General features: G+C 41.0%; 1 protein-coding gene across 4 annotated transcripts in view; it reads right to left on the minus strand.

Annotated features, from left to right (window-relative positions):
• RAB6A (RAB6A, member RAS oncogene family) overlaps positions 1-15,812 on the minus strand; it is a 58,778-nt gene that overhangs the window by 6,914 nt on the left and 36,052 nt on the right. For 2 of the 4 annotated variants that reach the window (XM_072993431.2, XM_072993433.2), the window contains 4 exons: positions 13,414-13,472; positions 6,868-6,921; positions 4,139-4,244; positions 1,083-1,194 (listed from right to left, as the gene is read on the minus strand). In XM_072993431.2, coding sequence (XP_072849532.1) covers positions 1,083-1,194; positions 4,139-4,244; positions 6,868-6,921; positions 13,414-13,472 — 331 coding nt within the window. Of the gene's footprint in view, positions 1-1,082; positions 1,195-4,138; positions 4,245-4,315; positions 4,422-6,867; positions 6,922-13,413; positions 13,473-15,812 lie in introns of all 4 variants that reach the window. The other 2 variants (XM_072993432.2, XM_078390228.1) reach the window with 1 other exon arrangement.

Here is a 15,812-nt window from a genome sequence, read left to right on the forward strand (position 1 = left end):
AGACAGGGCTATAGGAATAAAGTGAAATAGGGATATGACAAGAATAAACGCAGATAGAGCAAAAGTAGGCAAGCTTGTAAAAGCTATACTGCACATGCTGAATGAGAAGGATGGAAATATTACTGAGAAGACATAAGAGTTCACTGGAAAGCTTTCTTATTCTTTGCCAGAAAGTAGCTCCAAATACAGAGCCAGAAGTTAATTATTCTTAATTAGAGGCTTGAGTTGTTGTTTTTTTTTAACCATAACCAAATGGCACATTTTCATAATGTTCTGGAAATTTCTTAGATAATGATTTATATACAGTGCTACAAACCTGTAGCTTACACATACAAAAAAAGAAGGCATCTGTAAAAAGTTGGGAGAAACTTATTGAGCAACTCTAAACTTCAAACACTCCCAGAGAGAAAGAAAAAGGTGCAGGTTCATGCTTTTATGTGAGCCTCAGTGACCCATGCAAGATTTGCCTGTAACTCAGGAAAATCATTTACTGACCGTTTTTTTTGGGTTTCTCAGGCTCTTTGGCCGTGTTCTGAAGGTTGTTCTTCCTAACCTTTCACCAGTCTCTGTGGCCGGTAGCTTCAGAGGACAGCACTCTGTGCACAGTGCTGTCCTCTGAAGATGCCGGCCACAGAGACTGGCGAAATGTTAGGAAGAACAACCTTCAGAACACGGCCAAAGAGCCCAAAAACCCACAGCAACCATTAGATCCCAGCCATGAAAGCCTTCGCAAATACCTTTACTGACAATTTTTACTGGGATGTTAGAAATACTGTATTTCCCCTCTTAAAATTGTTGGGTTGACAAATATGGAAAACACCTCTTATATGTTCTGTAGGAGGTTTTGGACATATTGCACCTCAGTTTCCACGTTTTCTCTATAGTAGCAAATGCTTTTTAACAGCAGTAACAAAATTTTACTTCTCTGGGCTCAAATTACAGCCACTGGAGCAGCATAAAGGCCCTAAGCCATACTTGGCATTAATCTGCTGTTTTCAAAATTTACATTTCAGGATTTCAAACAAAATATCCCTTTTCTAAAATAAAAACTATTCCACAAAGAGGAGGAGTCAATCTCATACCTCTTATCTGCTAGATCTGTTTTGTTTCCTACTAGCATTATGATTACATCACTACCTCTTTCCGTTCTCACATCATCAATCCATTTTGTGGTTTGTTGGAACGAGTTTACATCTAGGAAGGAAAAGACAAGATGAAAGGTACCTTGCATTATTCACTTCACTGTCAATACACTCACGTGGGCTGCACCCAACCGTCTATGTCAGACATCTGTGTCAGAGATGGATCGGATATCTGGGATGTTCATGGCAAATGACAAGCTTCTGAGCACCAAAACTGGAAACAGGCATGAGATGATGGAACTTGTTTTTCTTGATCCAAGAAAGTTTCAATTCTACCGTCTTTCCCCGAAAATAAGACAGGATCTTAGATTAATTTTTGCTCCAAAAAACTCATTAGGGCTTATTGTCAGTGGATGCTTTATTTTACAGTCATGTTATCATCTTCTAGTTGCTGCACAATGTTAATTTTTTTAATTTACATTTTTTTAAAAAACTCCCTCTGGCTGCAAATTACGTAAGCTTGAAGCCCTTCAATGAATGAGCAAAACAATTCCTATCCTGCTTCTTTCTCTCTTTATAGGGGTAGAGAAAAAGGAATCTGCTTTTTTGCTTCAGCCATGGGTTCAAGAACAGTGCCGGTGTGGAGTCATGGACAGAATGACAGTGGCCAACAAAAATCACATGAAGAAAGATGGTAGCACTTGGCCATTCTGCTTCATGGACATGTGGCAGAGGCTTGTTCCCATCAAGACTCTGGGGACAATTTGTCTGGTTATATTTTTATCCCCTTTGTCTACTATCCTGTTTCACTGAAAATAAGCCCTAACCTGAAAATAAGCCCTAGTATGATTTTTCAGGATGCTTGTAATATAAGCCCTACTGCAAAAATAAGCCCCAGGGAAGTGAAACCCCGCCCTCCACCCCAAACCAGACGATGACATGACTGTAAAATAAAACATTCCCTGAAAATAAGCCCTAATGTGTTTTTTGGACCAAAAATTAATACAGTATAAGAACCTATTTTATTTTCAGGGAAACACGGTAAGATGTGGGCTAACAAACCAGCTGACACGAACTGAAACCCAAACCAAATAGTAATTAAAATTCTGAACACAAAGATGCTGGAACAGAGCCTTGGCACAATAATTTATCACAAGGTTGTGAGCCAAGGCAGCTGCAGAGGCTGAAAATGTGGCATCCTAAAGACACTTATAGTCCTTCCCTGGTTTTGAACTGGATAGGTGCTATGAGCTGAAATTGGGTGTTTCTGCCACAGACCTCATGTTTGTTTGCCTGTGTCGCTGGGTCCCATGATTTAATTAGAGAAAACAGGAGGGCATATTTTATTTCTTCATAATATTATTTATAAATTGCCTTTTGCCCCCGCAAAAAGGTTCCCTAAGGCAACATGTCATATTTTAATTTTTTTTAATCTATTTGTGATTAAAAATTTTTAATCTTTATCATAAATATTGATTAAAATGTTAAAGACATAATACAAAACAGATCAAGAACAAGAAAGTCCATCTTTTTTTGAAAAGAGAAAGGAAATAAATTATATACAAGATCATTCCAAAGGTAAGTGGGAAAAAATCATTTTAACAGCCTGCTTAAAACTAAACTAAACAGTAGCCTCATTTTACTGGCCTCGGAAGGCTGAGCAAACCTCAAGCCAATAGTCAGGTCCACTGGTATCAAACAATGACAGTGAGCAAGAGTTTTTGGCTGCAATACAACAGTTGAACCACTACGCCATGAGGCTCTTTGTAGGAAAAGCTCCAAGACAGTGCAAGGGTCCAACTGGAGAAGGGTTCCCCCCTCCCAGATATTCTAACTCCAAACAGGAGTTAGAACCAGCACTTTGAATTGCACTTGGAAACAAGCTGTAAGCCAGTTCAATTTGTATTGGCTGATGCAGAATGGTGTGATCAGAACGTACACCAGACTTCAATGCAGGTGTCCCCTTCTACATTAGATGAACTTTTTCTAATACTCTCTCAGGCAGTCCCAGGCGTAATCCATTGCCATAATTGTAACAAGATTATGGTATGGGCCATTGTGGCAAAACCTGCCTTATTCAGGAAGGGGTGCAAATGGCACGGCTGCCACCTGTCCCCTGCCCCAAGCAATGGCACATTCATAAGCACGCTGAAGCTGTAGAACCTCTGATACTTAAAACGGACAGCCTGAGCCTTGCCCAAAACAGGTTTTAGAAGGAATTACTTCTTTAAGGTATACATACCTTGGCTGAACATGAAAGAGCAAAACAGATTGTAAAAAAAAAGAAGACAGTTTTATGGTATAGAAGAGGGATGAGACAATCTTTGGCGCTCACACCCAGCAGCTATTAGGAGTATCAGAGAAGCAAACAGCAATGACATCAGTGGAGAAACTCAATTTGAGAGCAACCATTCACAGAAGAAGCCGAACACATAACAGTGACACCCACAGAATAGCAGATGAGCTAAGATGGTGATGAGGCCAGCTTTTCAGTAATTCTGAGCACACGCATGTTGTGGAGCAGCGGAGGGAAGAAGTGAAAATTGGAACAGAACAGGGACTGCCATTCTGCTTCAAGGGGGAAATATCCTAGCACATCTTTGGGCAAACTTCCATCATTCCCTCAGGAAGGCACAGAAACTATTTAGATTTTGGAAATCAGAAATGTCAGAGGTCAAATCTGCAAAATGTAGCTGTCATCCTGGAGACCCTCTTCCCACTTCTCAATGTGCATGCTAATATGGCTCAAAGATATGCTAAATCAATGCAGTAGAAGAGCTGAAAGATTTTTAGCTGGTGATTCGGCTCGGCTATGGGGATCCTAGCTGCTACATGCAAGACATCTGAAACACAGAGGAACGACCCCTGTTTGAAGCTCCAGAGCAGTCAGAATTGTCACACCATAATGAGGACCAAGCAGACGACTGTGGTAAAGCATGCATGGCAACACCTGAAGATGAAGAAGGGGAGAGAGAATAAAGGGGAAGAAAAGAGGAAGGGGAAGAAGATGAGCAGGGAAGAGGTAACCAGAAATGCAGAAATTTCCCCCCACTCACTTGTGATATCATAAACAACAACTGCAACAGTAGAGTCACGAATGTAGCTAGGAATCAAGCTCCTGAACCGCTCTTGACCTGCTGTGTCCCACAATTGCAACCGTACCTAACGGAAATCAGTCAAACAAGCAAGGAAAAAAAAACACAAAGAGTCAAATCCAGAGCAAATATACCTACTTGTGATATCGTAAACTACTACAGCAGCAGCAGAGTCACGGATGTAACTGGGAATGAGGCTACGGAAACGTTCCTGACCCGCAGTATCCCAGAGCTGCAACCTGATCTGTGGGATGGGAGAAAATTAAAAAAAAAAGCCAAACTGCCACTAGAAATGAAGAAAAATCTGATTGCTTTTTTAAAATAAAAAAGCGAAGTGAAAATATATTATCAAAAAAATCATGCATGGTGGGAATCGCTTTGAGGTTGCAAGCAGAAGCACACAGCTAGGACTTTTCAGTGGCAGAAGTGGAACCTGAGGCTCTTTGCCCCCTTGGGAAAGCAGGGAGCGGAACGTACATTTCCCAGGCCAGACGGCAGTGCCAACTTAAAATTCTCCATCAGAGGCGGTTTTTGGACATGTCCTGCAGCAGCTTGCTGGAGAAAGTTAAAAGCAACTGCCCCATTGAACGACCTTGTGTCGTTCAATGGGGCACAGCAGCTTGAAGGTCAAATCTGATCCTTCATGAGAGAGCAGGGGCTGCTAAAAACAGTAGTCCAAGGATGAGTGTAGGTCATCAGCAAAGCCAGTCAAAAGCCAACACTCATGTACAGAGGATAACTTTTGATTAAATGCAGCACATTAAAAAAAATAAAAACCCAAACAAGCCAGCAATCATGATGCAGGGAGTGGGGACTTCATTCCTGATGGGAATTCAGAAACATAAGTAATCTGATAATACCCCATACAGGTCACACCAGGACTTGGGACAGTTAGAAGCTTAAATATGTCAAGGTGCCTGCACTGCTGGATATTGGCCTAATGCTACAAATAAACATTTCATTTAGATTCCAAGAAAATGAATACATTTCTCAGCACATCTGCTTCGCAAAGGCAGTGGCCACATTCAGAGGTGGAGACCGGCATGGAGAGAACGGACAATATGTTGGAGTTGAACCTGAGAAGTCAAGAGTTAGCCCTGTTTCAGACTGAGCTCTGTCTGCTTCAGTTCAGCACCTGAAGGCAGACAAGACAACCACCTTCTTGAAGCTAGACATAAAGGATCCCGAAGCCTGGCCCAAAGGAGAGCCTGGCACTTTTGGCCATAACTGATCCACTGTAAGCAGGCTGGCAGTGGAATGGGCCGTCTGAGAGGGGAGATGGGATACTCCCTCCCTCCCTCCCTTCCTTCGGAGCTGTTAAATAGCAGGAAGGGGCTGGGGATGCTTCAGCTGCAGATGTTCTGACCTGGCAGGAGGCTAATCCCAAGACGGCCCTTGGGATTCCTTCGAACACTACGATTCTAAAATTCTATTGATCTGATCAGGACCTGCATCAGCCTCCCTAAACCTCACATCCTTTAAATGCATCAAACTACACCACCTCCATTCAGCAGTCCACTGACAATACTGGCTGGAGGTAATGGAGGTTCAATCATTCAGTGCAGCTTGAAGAACCAGGCTGGAAAAGCCTGGCCTGAATGGCTGCCTGATGTCTTAAGCCTTCACTGTGAGGAAAAAATGAGATATAATACGGTGATAAGCAGCAAAACGGATCTTCACTACTTTAATATTGTTGCAAGGATAAATAAGAAATACTGTACAATAAATCAGAAACGTGGGTGCTTGCTCTCTTAAACTACTTGGACCAGATCCTAGGTAGGGTGAAACGGCTTTTGAATTAGGCATTTCTTTTTATCGTTATTGTACTGTTCTATTCTCTGTTAAGCTTTCATGTTCTGAATTGGCTTGAGAGCCGTCAATAAATATCAGACTGGATCCTATTTCTTGTTTGAAATGCGCAGTCGGCAATTTCTGACAATATCAATTTCCCTGCTGTAGATGTCAACCCTAATCTCCCTGAACAGAGGATCCCTGATACTCTTGAATGGATTGTGGGCAGAAGGATCGGTGACTGGGATGGAGAAAGAACTGATGACTGCAATCCTCTTCTCTGTGCCAGTGAAAATGCCTCCCTCAACGGGAAGCTGTTCAGAGACAGAAGGAAACTAATGTAGATAAAACAACCAGATGCACACAGCAAAGGACCAGTTCTCTAAAATATAACCAGTGACAGGTCTGGACAATCTTGAAGTTATGTCCTCTTAATCGAAGGTCATGTCATATAATAAAGATATTCTATCCTAGTTATTTTTGCGTTTCTGATTAAGGCACTGGGACAGTTTTCATTCACTGTGTCATCTGCTGGCTAGCTTAAACAAGTACCTCTGCAATACAAACAGAAAAGCCCAACTGTGGAAAAATGTTCTGCAAAATCTACATGGGGGTTCTACTGAGAACAAAGTTTCTGCCTTGCCATAAACCTGGTCTTGCAATGATGCATTTTTCATGTAAGGCCCCCAGGTATGCTCTAAACTAAACATTTTCAATGGCATCTGCAATGCCACACTGACAGGTTCAGCAACAGTAACTCTCCTCTTTGACTCAGTGGAGGAAGACCTACGGCTGCTCCGGGTTGCTCTTGTGCTCAGATCTTTCAAGTCTCATTCAGACAAGGCACTGTACCCCCTGTATTAAGAGAATAGTCTACTTATTACAAAATTCTTACTCACTGTGCGATCTTCCAAGTACATGGTTTTTGATAAGAAGTCAATGCCAATTGTTGCCTGCAAAACAAAGATTTGTTTTAATGGTGAGTAAACAGATCCAGTCACTTTCTCTGGGCATCTGTGCTCCTCTAAGAACAGGTAAAGCTTATTCAAATATCAATCAAGAGTAAGAAAACCACAAAATGCCTCAAGACACTGGGTGCAGGAAATACTGCACTGATTTACAAGTCTACACTGAAACAAGATTACTGATATCTGGTAAGCAGAAGTTTTGCACAGTAGATGGTAAACATACCAATATTAAACACAGCCTCCCTAATTATATAGCAACTGGCTATAAAATGGGAGTCATGTGGGAGAAGGCCCCCTCCTGTGTGATTGTTAGGTGAGTCTCTGAAGCTGCTGGTATTTTTAAGAGATCTTAACGTCCAGACACTCTTAATGAGACACACACTCCCTTAGATAGCCCAGCCCCAAGATGTTTAAGGTTTTAAAGGTTAAAACCAACATCTTGAATTGGGGGCAGTAGGCCACTGCCAATCAGGGCTGATCACTGGCTGTGACAGTATGCTCTGAAACCAACTCGCCTTTTAAATAGGTCACAAGGCCTCCCTGCATCACTGTACCCCACCACACATATATAAACAAACTTATTTTTCAAAATTCAATGCGGAATTCCAGCCACTCCGTTTCTTTTGTTTCACTTCTTACTATTTTTTGACTGCCCTTGACACTGGCAGAGGGTCTCAAGGGCAGAAAAGCGGTGCTATGCCTACCCTGTTCAGAGATACTATGTACCTGAAGCCCCACATTGAGGTATGAAAGCTCAGACAACAGTGCTGTCTGCCTTCAAAGCCAAACAAGGTGTGAAGGACCTGTCAAGTTTGTTTTTCGAAGCTACTGTTATTTAACGAGGAAAAATCCATTTCCCAGAGGGGAGTGCCGAACAATCTTTGCCTTACATTACCTTTCTACAGGTGATCATATCCAGCATGTGTGATCCAGTCTATTCTGATACAGAAAAGCTGGAAGAAATATGATGAACTAACAGCACAAGTTAATTCAGACAGATAGGTGTTCAACTCCCTTGCTAGCATGACTCTTTCCACACTAAAAACTGGAAGCTGCTCTCTGCTACGTGAGAGGAAACAAGTAAATGTGAACAAAAATACAGCTGTCCCCATCACATCTAACTGGGGCTTCAACTAAAAACATTTTGGCACGTTTTCTGCAATGTTAATGATTCACCCCCAGTTGTAAGGAAGCGGCTACAGTGTCTGACTAGGACTCAGGAGACGGAAATGTACCTTCAGACCCCTTAATTGGCCATAAAGCCCACTGTTCAGGGATTCACCACAAGGTGGAGCTGCACACTGTCCCTGAGAGTTCCCTGAGAGGGTGCAGTTGTATGTTTGACCACTTGAGGCAGTGGTCAGCTGACCTTGGACTAGTCACAGCCAACATCATCATATCATCAACATCATCATCATCTACATACTGTGTGGCCTTTGAGACTGGGTATTATATACAGTACTTGGTGATCACATCCAGCATGTGTGATCCAGTCTATTCATATATTTACTCTTTGGCCCTATAAAGCCATTACTGTAAGAACATGGCTATGTTGATTTTGGCAAAAGATGGAACTTTCAGAAAAAAATGAACCCACAGTCCCATAATTCAATGGGAAACCCTCCCCCTCTGGCCGAATGATGGTACTGAGAGCTGCCAAACTGGTAGGAGGAAGAGCAACCCTCTTACGTCCATACCATTCCCATATCACTTCTTCACCCCCCTCTGAAAAGTGTCCTGTACTGCGGGATTCCCTCTGAGGCACAAAGGTGCACAGGAGAACAAGTTACTGGATGATTCCTAGAATCGTGAGGTTGGAAGGGGCCTCTAAAGTCACCAAGTCCAACCCCCTGCTCGAGGCAGGAACACAAATCCTGTGGAGGTAACCTCCCCCACCATCTTCAAAGAGTAGCTAAGAACATTTTTTTTGGCGGAACGCCTCTGTCTATCTCAATCTCTCTGCTTCTCCCATTCTTATTCAAGAAAGACACATACAGCAACCAAAATCCTGAGGTACTCAGTAAAGGAAGAGAAAATGAATAAAAAGATGGGATGTCATGAATAGGATCTCATCAGAAGAATTATTCAAATATATAAGATTGCTTCTATGTTGAGTCTTTTTTGCATTTAAATTATCTTTGTTTATTGTTCGACGATTAGAGATTCTTACACTTTATGTTTACTGCTTAAATGCGCATTGTGTTACATATCTGTTTTTAAAACTTATGTTGGAAAATAAAATAAAATACACAATCCTGAGGTACTTTCCTTAATAGCACAAATAGATGGGAAGGAGGTCATGAAGACTAAAGAAACCTGCATAGCCACACTGTGGTGGTAAAAGCCACGGAGCATAGCATGCAACTGTGGTGCTGCTAGGAACATATTTTTGGATTTAATGCCATCTTGATATGGTAACAGTTGCTTTTCTGTAAGATTCTTTTTGCGTTTTAAGCCCTATCTCCCAACGGACTGTCTAGTTGCATACTGGTGTTGAAGCAATTCTCCAGAGGATGCACGGTCATCCATCCGCCAGGGCTGTTTTAGCTGTAAACTTTCCGCACTGGCCAGAGACCATCCCAACTTCACAATTCTATGCAAGCACATAGGCGCATTACCATCTGAGGCGCATTACCATCTGAGTGAAGGCAATCTAAAAGACAGAGTGAAGAGGGTTCAGAATCATATCCTATCCCCACTAGAGATAGCCATCTTATTATATATAAAGCCGTAAGGGTCAAGGGCCAGCAAAGAAAGTAGGGCACACAGAGAAAAAGAGACAGGCAGATCATTATGCAGAAGAACTACTTTAACGACTCTGTAATCACAGCAGGCAGAAATGGAAATGGTATTTGCTCCACTGGGAAGCTGGAGGCTTAATTGAGCCTCTGGCAATCCCAGTATGTGTAGCTATTATGTAACTGGCATCATTGGTGTCTTGTCATTTATATTATTTATCATTTAAGTCAGGATTGCACACATGGGAAGAGTGCTGGAATGTTTGACAAACGGATGTTAGAATGCTCCTATATACAGTGGTGCCCCGCATAGCGACGATAATCCGTTCCGGAAAAATCGTCGCTATATGGAGCTATCGCTATGCGGAACAAAAAAGCCCGTAGAAACGCATTAAAACGTGATTAATGCGTTCCTATGGGCTTCAAACTCACTGTTCAGTGAAGATCCTCCATAGCGCGGCCATTTTCACTGCCTGTTAAGCGAGGAATCCGTCCCAGAAAACAGCAGGCAGCCATTTTGAAACTGCCGATCAGCTGTTAAAAAAGCATGGCTTTGCAATGATCGGTTCCAAACAGGGAACCGATCATGGCAAAGCACCGCCAGCCAGCCAGCCCCGGATGTCGCCCGACCTCCTTGGCAGGGCTGTCCCGGGGCGCAGACGGGCAGGCCGGAGGGTCTTTTCCAATTTATGTTTCATTTCAAAATAAATTCCTTGTTTTTTCCAAAATAAACTATCATCACCATTATGATTTTTAAATTAATCTTAGTATGTTTCACACAGAAATCAAACAACTAATTACAGCCATGTGCCTAAAAGTTACATTGGAGAAAGTTACATAAGCAGTAATTTCATCAAGGTAGTGATCTTTTTCCATAAGAACAATGAATTAAAAAAAACATGGTCAGAAGTTTTATGTTATTTCGAAGAAAATTATCACGGTCAAGCTAGAAGGCACAATAGAGGTAACCCCGAACAGTGGAAAAGGTTTGGGGTTTTTCTTTTCCAAAAGCCCTCAGTGGCCTGGGACCTCGATATCTAATGGAACATTTCCCCCTGAAGAAATCCACCTGCCCCTTTGTTCCTCACAACATATGCCATTGAAAGTACTAACACCAAGGGAGGTCAGGAAATCCACAGCAGGAAATGAGGCATCTTCTTTATTTGTATTTAAAATATATTTATCCGCCTTTCTCCTTAAAAGGACCCAAGGTGATTTGCATCATTAGCAGACAATATTAAAAGCTAACAGCAGTGAGTATACAAATATTTAAAAGGATCAAACGAATGCCACACAAACATAAACAACCCGAAAACACATTCAAAGCAGTAAGGTACAACAATCCATTAAAAAACCTGACTCAGGCAGCCAGTCACTCAGGGAAAGATCTTCTCTTGCTGGCGGAGAGACAGCAATGATTTTCTGCATCCAAACAATCTCATCGTAAAGCGATTTTGACATCATGTGGGGATAGCATCTAGCGGGGCATCACTGTATAAAGGAGACTGTTCTTTTGAGGCCTAGCTGTCCCTGAAGCGGTTCTCAGATGCACCTTGTGTGACTTACTCCCCTGGCTTCCATATTCCAAGGGCCTGTTAACAAGTTTATCTAAAAGCTTTAGCACTCCTTTGCCAAGCTCGGCTGTCCATATACCAATTACAACAAAACTTTATAGCAAACACTCTGTAATTTCGTAGTAATTTTCCTTAAAGACTCAGAGGATATGAGCATCCTTCAGGGGAGTTTCACTTCTATTCAAGCTTGCTTTTGGAGATAACATTTTTGCTGTCATCAGGTTTTTTTAAATACAGTATACTATGACACTGGGAACCAGGGTTATTACAGTAGGACCCCCTTAAACATAAAATCAGTATCTCGTGATTCACTTATCCACACTCTAAAAATATTAAAAATACTATAAGCCAAATTTTTCAGAATCACTGTGGGGGCTTGGAATAGATCCCTGTTGATACTGGGCTCCTAATGGAGAGTGTCCCAAAATGATTTAGCCAAGGAACTGCAGATTTGGCTGTACTGTAGTGGTAGACCAGGGCTTCATCAGCATGAAGAAATTACAATATAGGATTCAGCTCCCCCTCCAGTGTAACTGAATTCCCCCCAGATTGTCTGGTCTCATATTATCACTACAGTTATTACCATCTATATCACAATGTCACAGATGTATGAGCTCTGCCACTACTGGAACACTAAAGCAAGGTCCTCTTCACTTATGCAGCATATTTATTATTATTATTATTATTATTATTATTATTATTATTATTATTATTATTATTATTATTATTATTATTATTATTATTATTATTATTATTATTATTATTATTATTGTTATTGTTATTGTTGTTGTTGTTGTTGTTGTTGTTGTTGTTGTTGTTGTTGTTACGACGACGACAACAACAACAACAACAACAACAACAACAACAACAACAACAACAATTCTGCTACAACATAAGCCAAAAGGATTAAGGCACTGATGCAGCTAAACCTTTTCCAAGTTTTGCTCATGATTAACATGAGACACCTTTTTGTATTTCAGAAGCACTCAAGGCCTCTTCAGTTTAGGGAATCTCTACTGCTTTCAAGGGCTGGCAATGTAGCAAATTCAAAATGCTTGCATATTTAATAGTCCTGCGTGATTCAGGTCCAAATGAAAAGGGTGACTTCAGGGAACAGATTTGTGTAATCACAAATCAGAGAAGGGAGGATTCTGCCATAGTGACTGAGATGGCATGACCAGTCTTACAATACTTTGAAACCTAGATAAATCAAAAGGGACTGTGCCCATCTAACACAACACCATGCCCGTCTTTTTACCTATTAGGTTCTCTGAATGAGACACAACATCCCAATTTGATCAAGAAAGTTTCTCCTAATATACAATGGAATGATTTCTGTAAAAGGGTGGAAATAAAGCCAGAGAAGTCCAAATTTCTCATGTGACATATTCAACACTTCACTACTAACAGTCTATTATAAATTCATCTGCTCCATCAGGCTTTGTATCATGTGCAGCAAGAACAATAATATTAAAATAAATCACTTTTTTGGAGTAAAGACATCTGGGACTATGTTAAAACAAATCACTTCTTTGAAATAAAAAGATCTGGGACTCTTGAGCAAAAATAAATCCATGCCATTATTTATAGCTACAAAGCTACTTCTGCAGAACCAGCTAGAGATGTTAGACTTCCGAAGGGTTATCTATATATGACATAATAGAAATGTCCTCAACCTTAAATCTCAGTATAATCAATACTTCTGCTAATTCACCATTTATTCAACTGGAAGGACAGATGACAAGCTACAGAGATTTCTAATTTTTGGATGCTGATAAAAGGTACCTGAATTATTATTCATATTATTTTACATCCATGAGACAGAGACTACAGCTGATCACTGCCTCGTTTTATGGTGTTAAAAATAAGATGGAAGCTTTTTTTTAACCAGGAGAGCACCTGGCCAAGTTTTTGCACCATATGAATAAACATGAAGCCATGAAACAAAGAGTTCAGTGGTGTCTTACAACAAATAAGTTTTATTTTGCATAAGCATTCACAGATGTTACTTCATCACATGCATCTGGTGATGAGGATTGACATCCGTGAAAGCTTACACCAAACAGACCTTGCTAGCCATTAAGGTGCCACAAGATTCTTCGGGGGATTTGTTGGAACAGACTAGCACAGCTGTCTCCACGGGAGTACAGAAAATAGTGTCTTACCTGGTAGGTGTTGTCAAAGCTGTCATACATGAATCTGGTGATCAAAGAGGTCTTCCCCACTGGAAGGGAAAAAAAAAACAGGCAAAATTTAAACAATAGTAGGCACATCCAAAAAGGTACATCAGATGTTACACTGCTATTGCACCAGAGCTATGATAGATGTTACATTTTCATAGCAAGCACGCTCTGGAACTGGTAGTTAACCTAATTTGTTTACATCTGGAGAAATTTATCCTAAATATGTAATCACCAAGAGCAATCTGCTTCCAGTTTAAACTGGGAAGAGGTCAGATAGAGAATGAGGATGTAAATGGAAAGACTGTGGCTTGATAAGGTAAACTGTTCATCTCTGGAAAAGATGAGGGCATGAAATTAGGAGGGAAGCAAAGTCTTTTGTGAAGCATAGTACGTTTGCTGTCGCTTCTTCCATCACAACTGATTCTCTTTTATAGACTGCTCTTTCTTATCTGCACATTGCCTGAAATAGTGTGAGGCAACTGGATGAGGTCTTAGCATGGATGGGGGAATATCAGATGGTCCAACAAGACGGATCTATTAGCATCTGCAAACATGCTGCTTGCTCAATTGTGATATTTTCTATTAGGAATTCTGGACTGTGCCATAGGAATGGATTTCTGTCAATGTTACGAAACATTAAGTAAAACAAGGAGTCTTGTAGTATCCTTGAAGGTGAAGAAACTTGCTAATTCATGAGCTTGTCTGGACTACAGTGCATTCAATCCGATAAGAAAATACAGGGATGTTCATCTTATCAGCGACAACTGTTTTGTCAATTGTGACAGAGGTTAGGCCCAGATAAGAGAAGGTAGGTGTGGAGCAGAAACGTGAGGCACATCTCACAACTCAACAGGTAGAATCTGAGCACTTGGAACCATTACTGAATTCCATCTCCTCTTCTTTCACATACTCATCCAAACTCATGCACTATACAATTCAGGGGGGTATTAAGAGCTAAAATTTCAATCCCCCCTCTTCATGCAATCTCACCAGCAGGCAAGCAGGAGATGCCAAAACACCACTGCATGCATACTCCTCTTTCCTGCTACTCAGCGCATCACTTCCAAAGGCAGACCTCTGTGTCAGAGAAGTTATTAATCTTTGACTATTAATGCCTTGGACTACTGAAGTAAAAGCACACTGAAGACTCTTCCCAGAGATTATTAGAATCAATAACAACTACTTCCCACTGTGCCTGTAATTAAAGGGAAGCAGCAGGCCCAATTCGAAATGTGTACTCCTAATATGCACAGATTTATATTATGCAAAAACGCCTACTCAAATACATGAAATGTATCTGAGAATTCAGTGGCACTTAACACATTCCTGAATTCAAAACATTCCACTTTCTGTAATACAGTAACCCAACAGAACCAAGTAGTACGACCACATCCCCTACCTACTGCTGCTTCTTATTGCCGAGTTTCCCTCAAAAATAAGATAGGGTTTTATATTAATTTTTGCTCCAAAAACACATTGGGGCTCATTTTCAGGGGATTTCTTTTCCATCTACAACCGTCTACATTTATTCAAATAATCATGTGATCTTCTTCTGGTTGCTGCACAAGGGTGGCTGGCGGGGTTTCACTTAAGGGGGGCTTATTTTTGGGGGTAGGGCTTATATTACGAGCATTTAGAAAAATCATACTAGGGCTTATTTTCAGGTTAGGTCTTATTTTCAGGGAAACATAGTAGAGTGTGCATATTAGTAGAGTGTGTATGTACACACACACACACACACACACACACACACACACACACACACACACATATATACTGTCCTCTGCATATTACAAGGGTATTATAGGCCCCACTGCATTGATTCAGACAGGGAGTTTATAAGCAATATACAGTAAAGATAGTTGAGTGCTGTGTACGGAAACAAGGCTGCCTGCAAACGTAAATTACAACAGAGAATAATCTTAGGCAAAGAATGAATGTAAAAATCTTACTTCTGTTATTACTTGTGAATTTTTAAGAAGACAGGTCAGGTTACTTTTTTAGTCATGTTTCTTCAAGGGGTCATTTGTGAATTCACACATAGTGATTTTGCACCAGTGCAGAATTTTGGACTACAATCCCACACATCTCCTCCATCATCACAGAATCTGAGCATTTCAAACCATTAAGAAGGCATCGATAGTATCAAGAAACGTCTTGTGGTGGTGAGGACATCCTCCAGAAGCAGAAACAATGTCAGCAGCATCAAAGAAAGGGATGATGATGATGATGAACATACAGCCAGGAACGAACACAGTGTTCCAAATGAAGTTTTTCGGCACTGCATACAGCAGCAACATTACTCAATATTCAACTTTCTTTAAAGAAGAGCACCCTACTGAGGCAGACAGAATCAGGGCCCAGCTTGGTATCAGGAAGGC

This window comes from Pogona vitticeps, chromosome 3, assembly GCF_051106095.1.
Source record: "Pogona vitticeps strain Pit_001003342236 chromosome 3, PviZW2.1, whole genome shotgun sequence".
Classification (NCBI taxonomy): domain Eukaryota; kingdom Metazoa; phylum Chordata; class Lepidosauria; order Squamata; family Agamidae; genus Pogona; species Pogona vitticeps.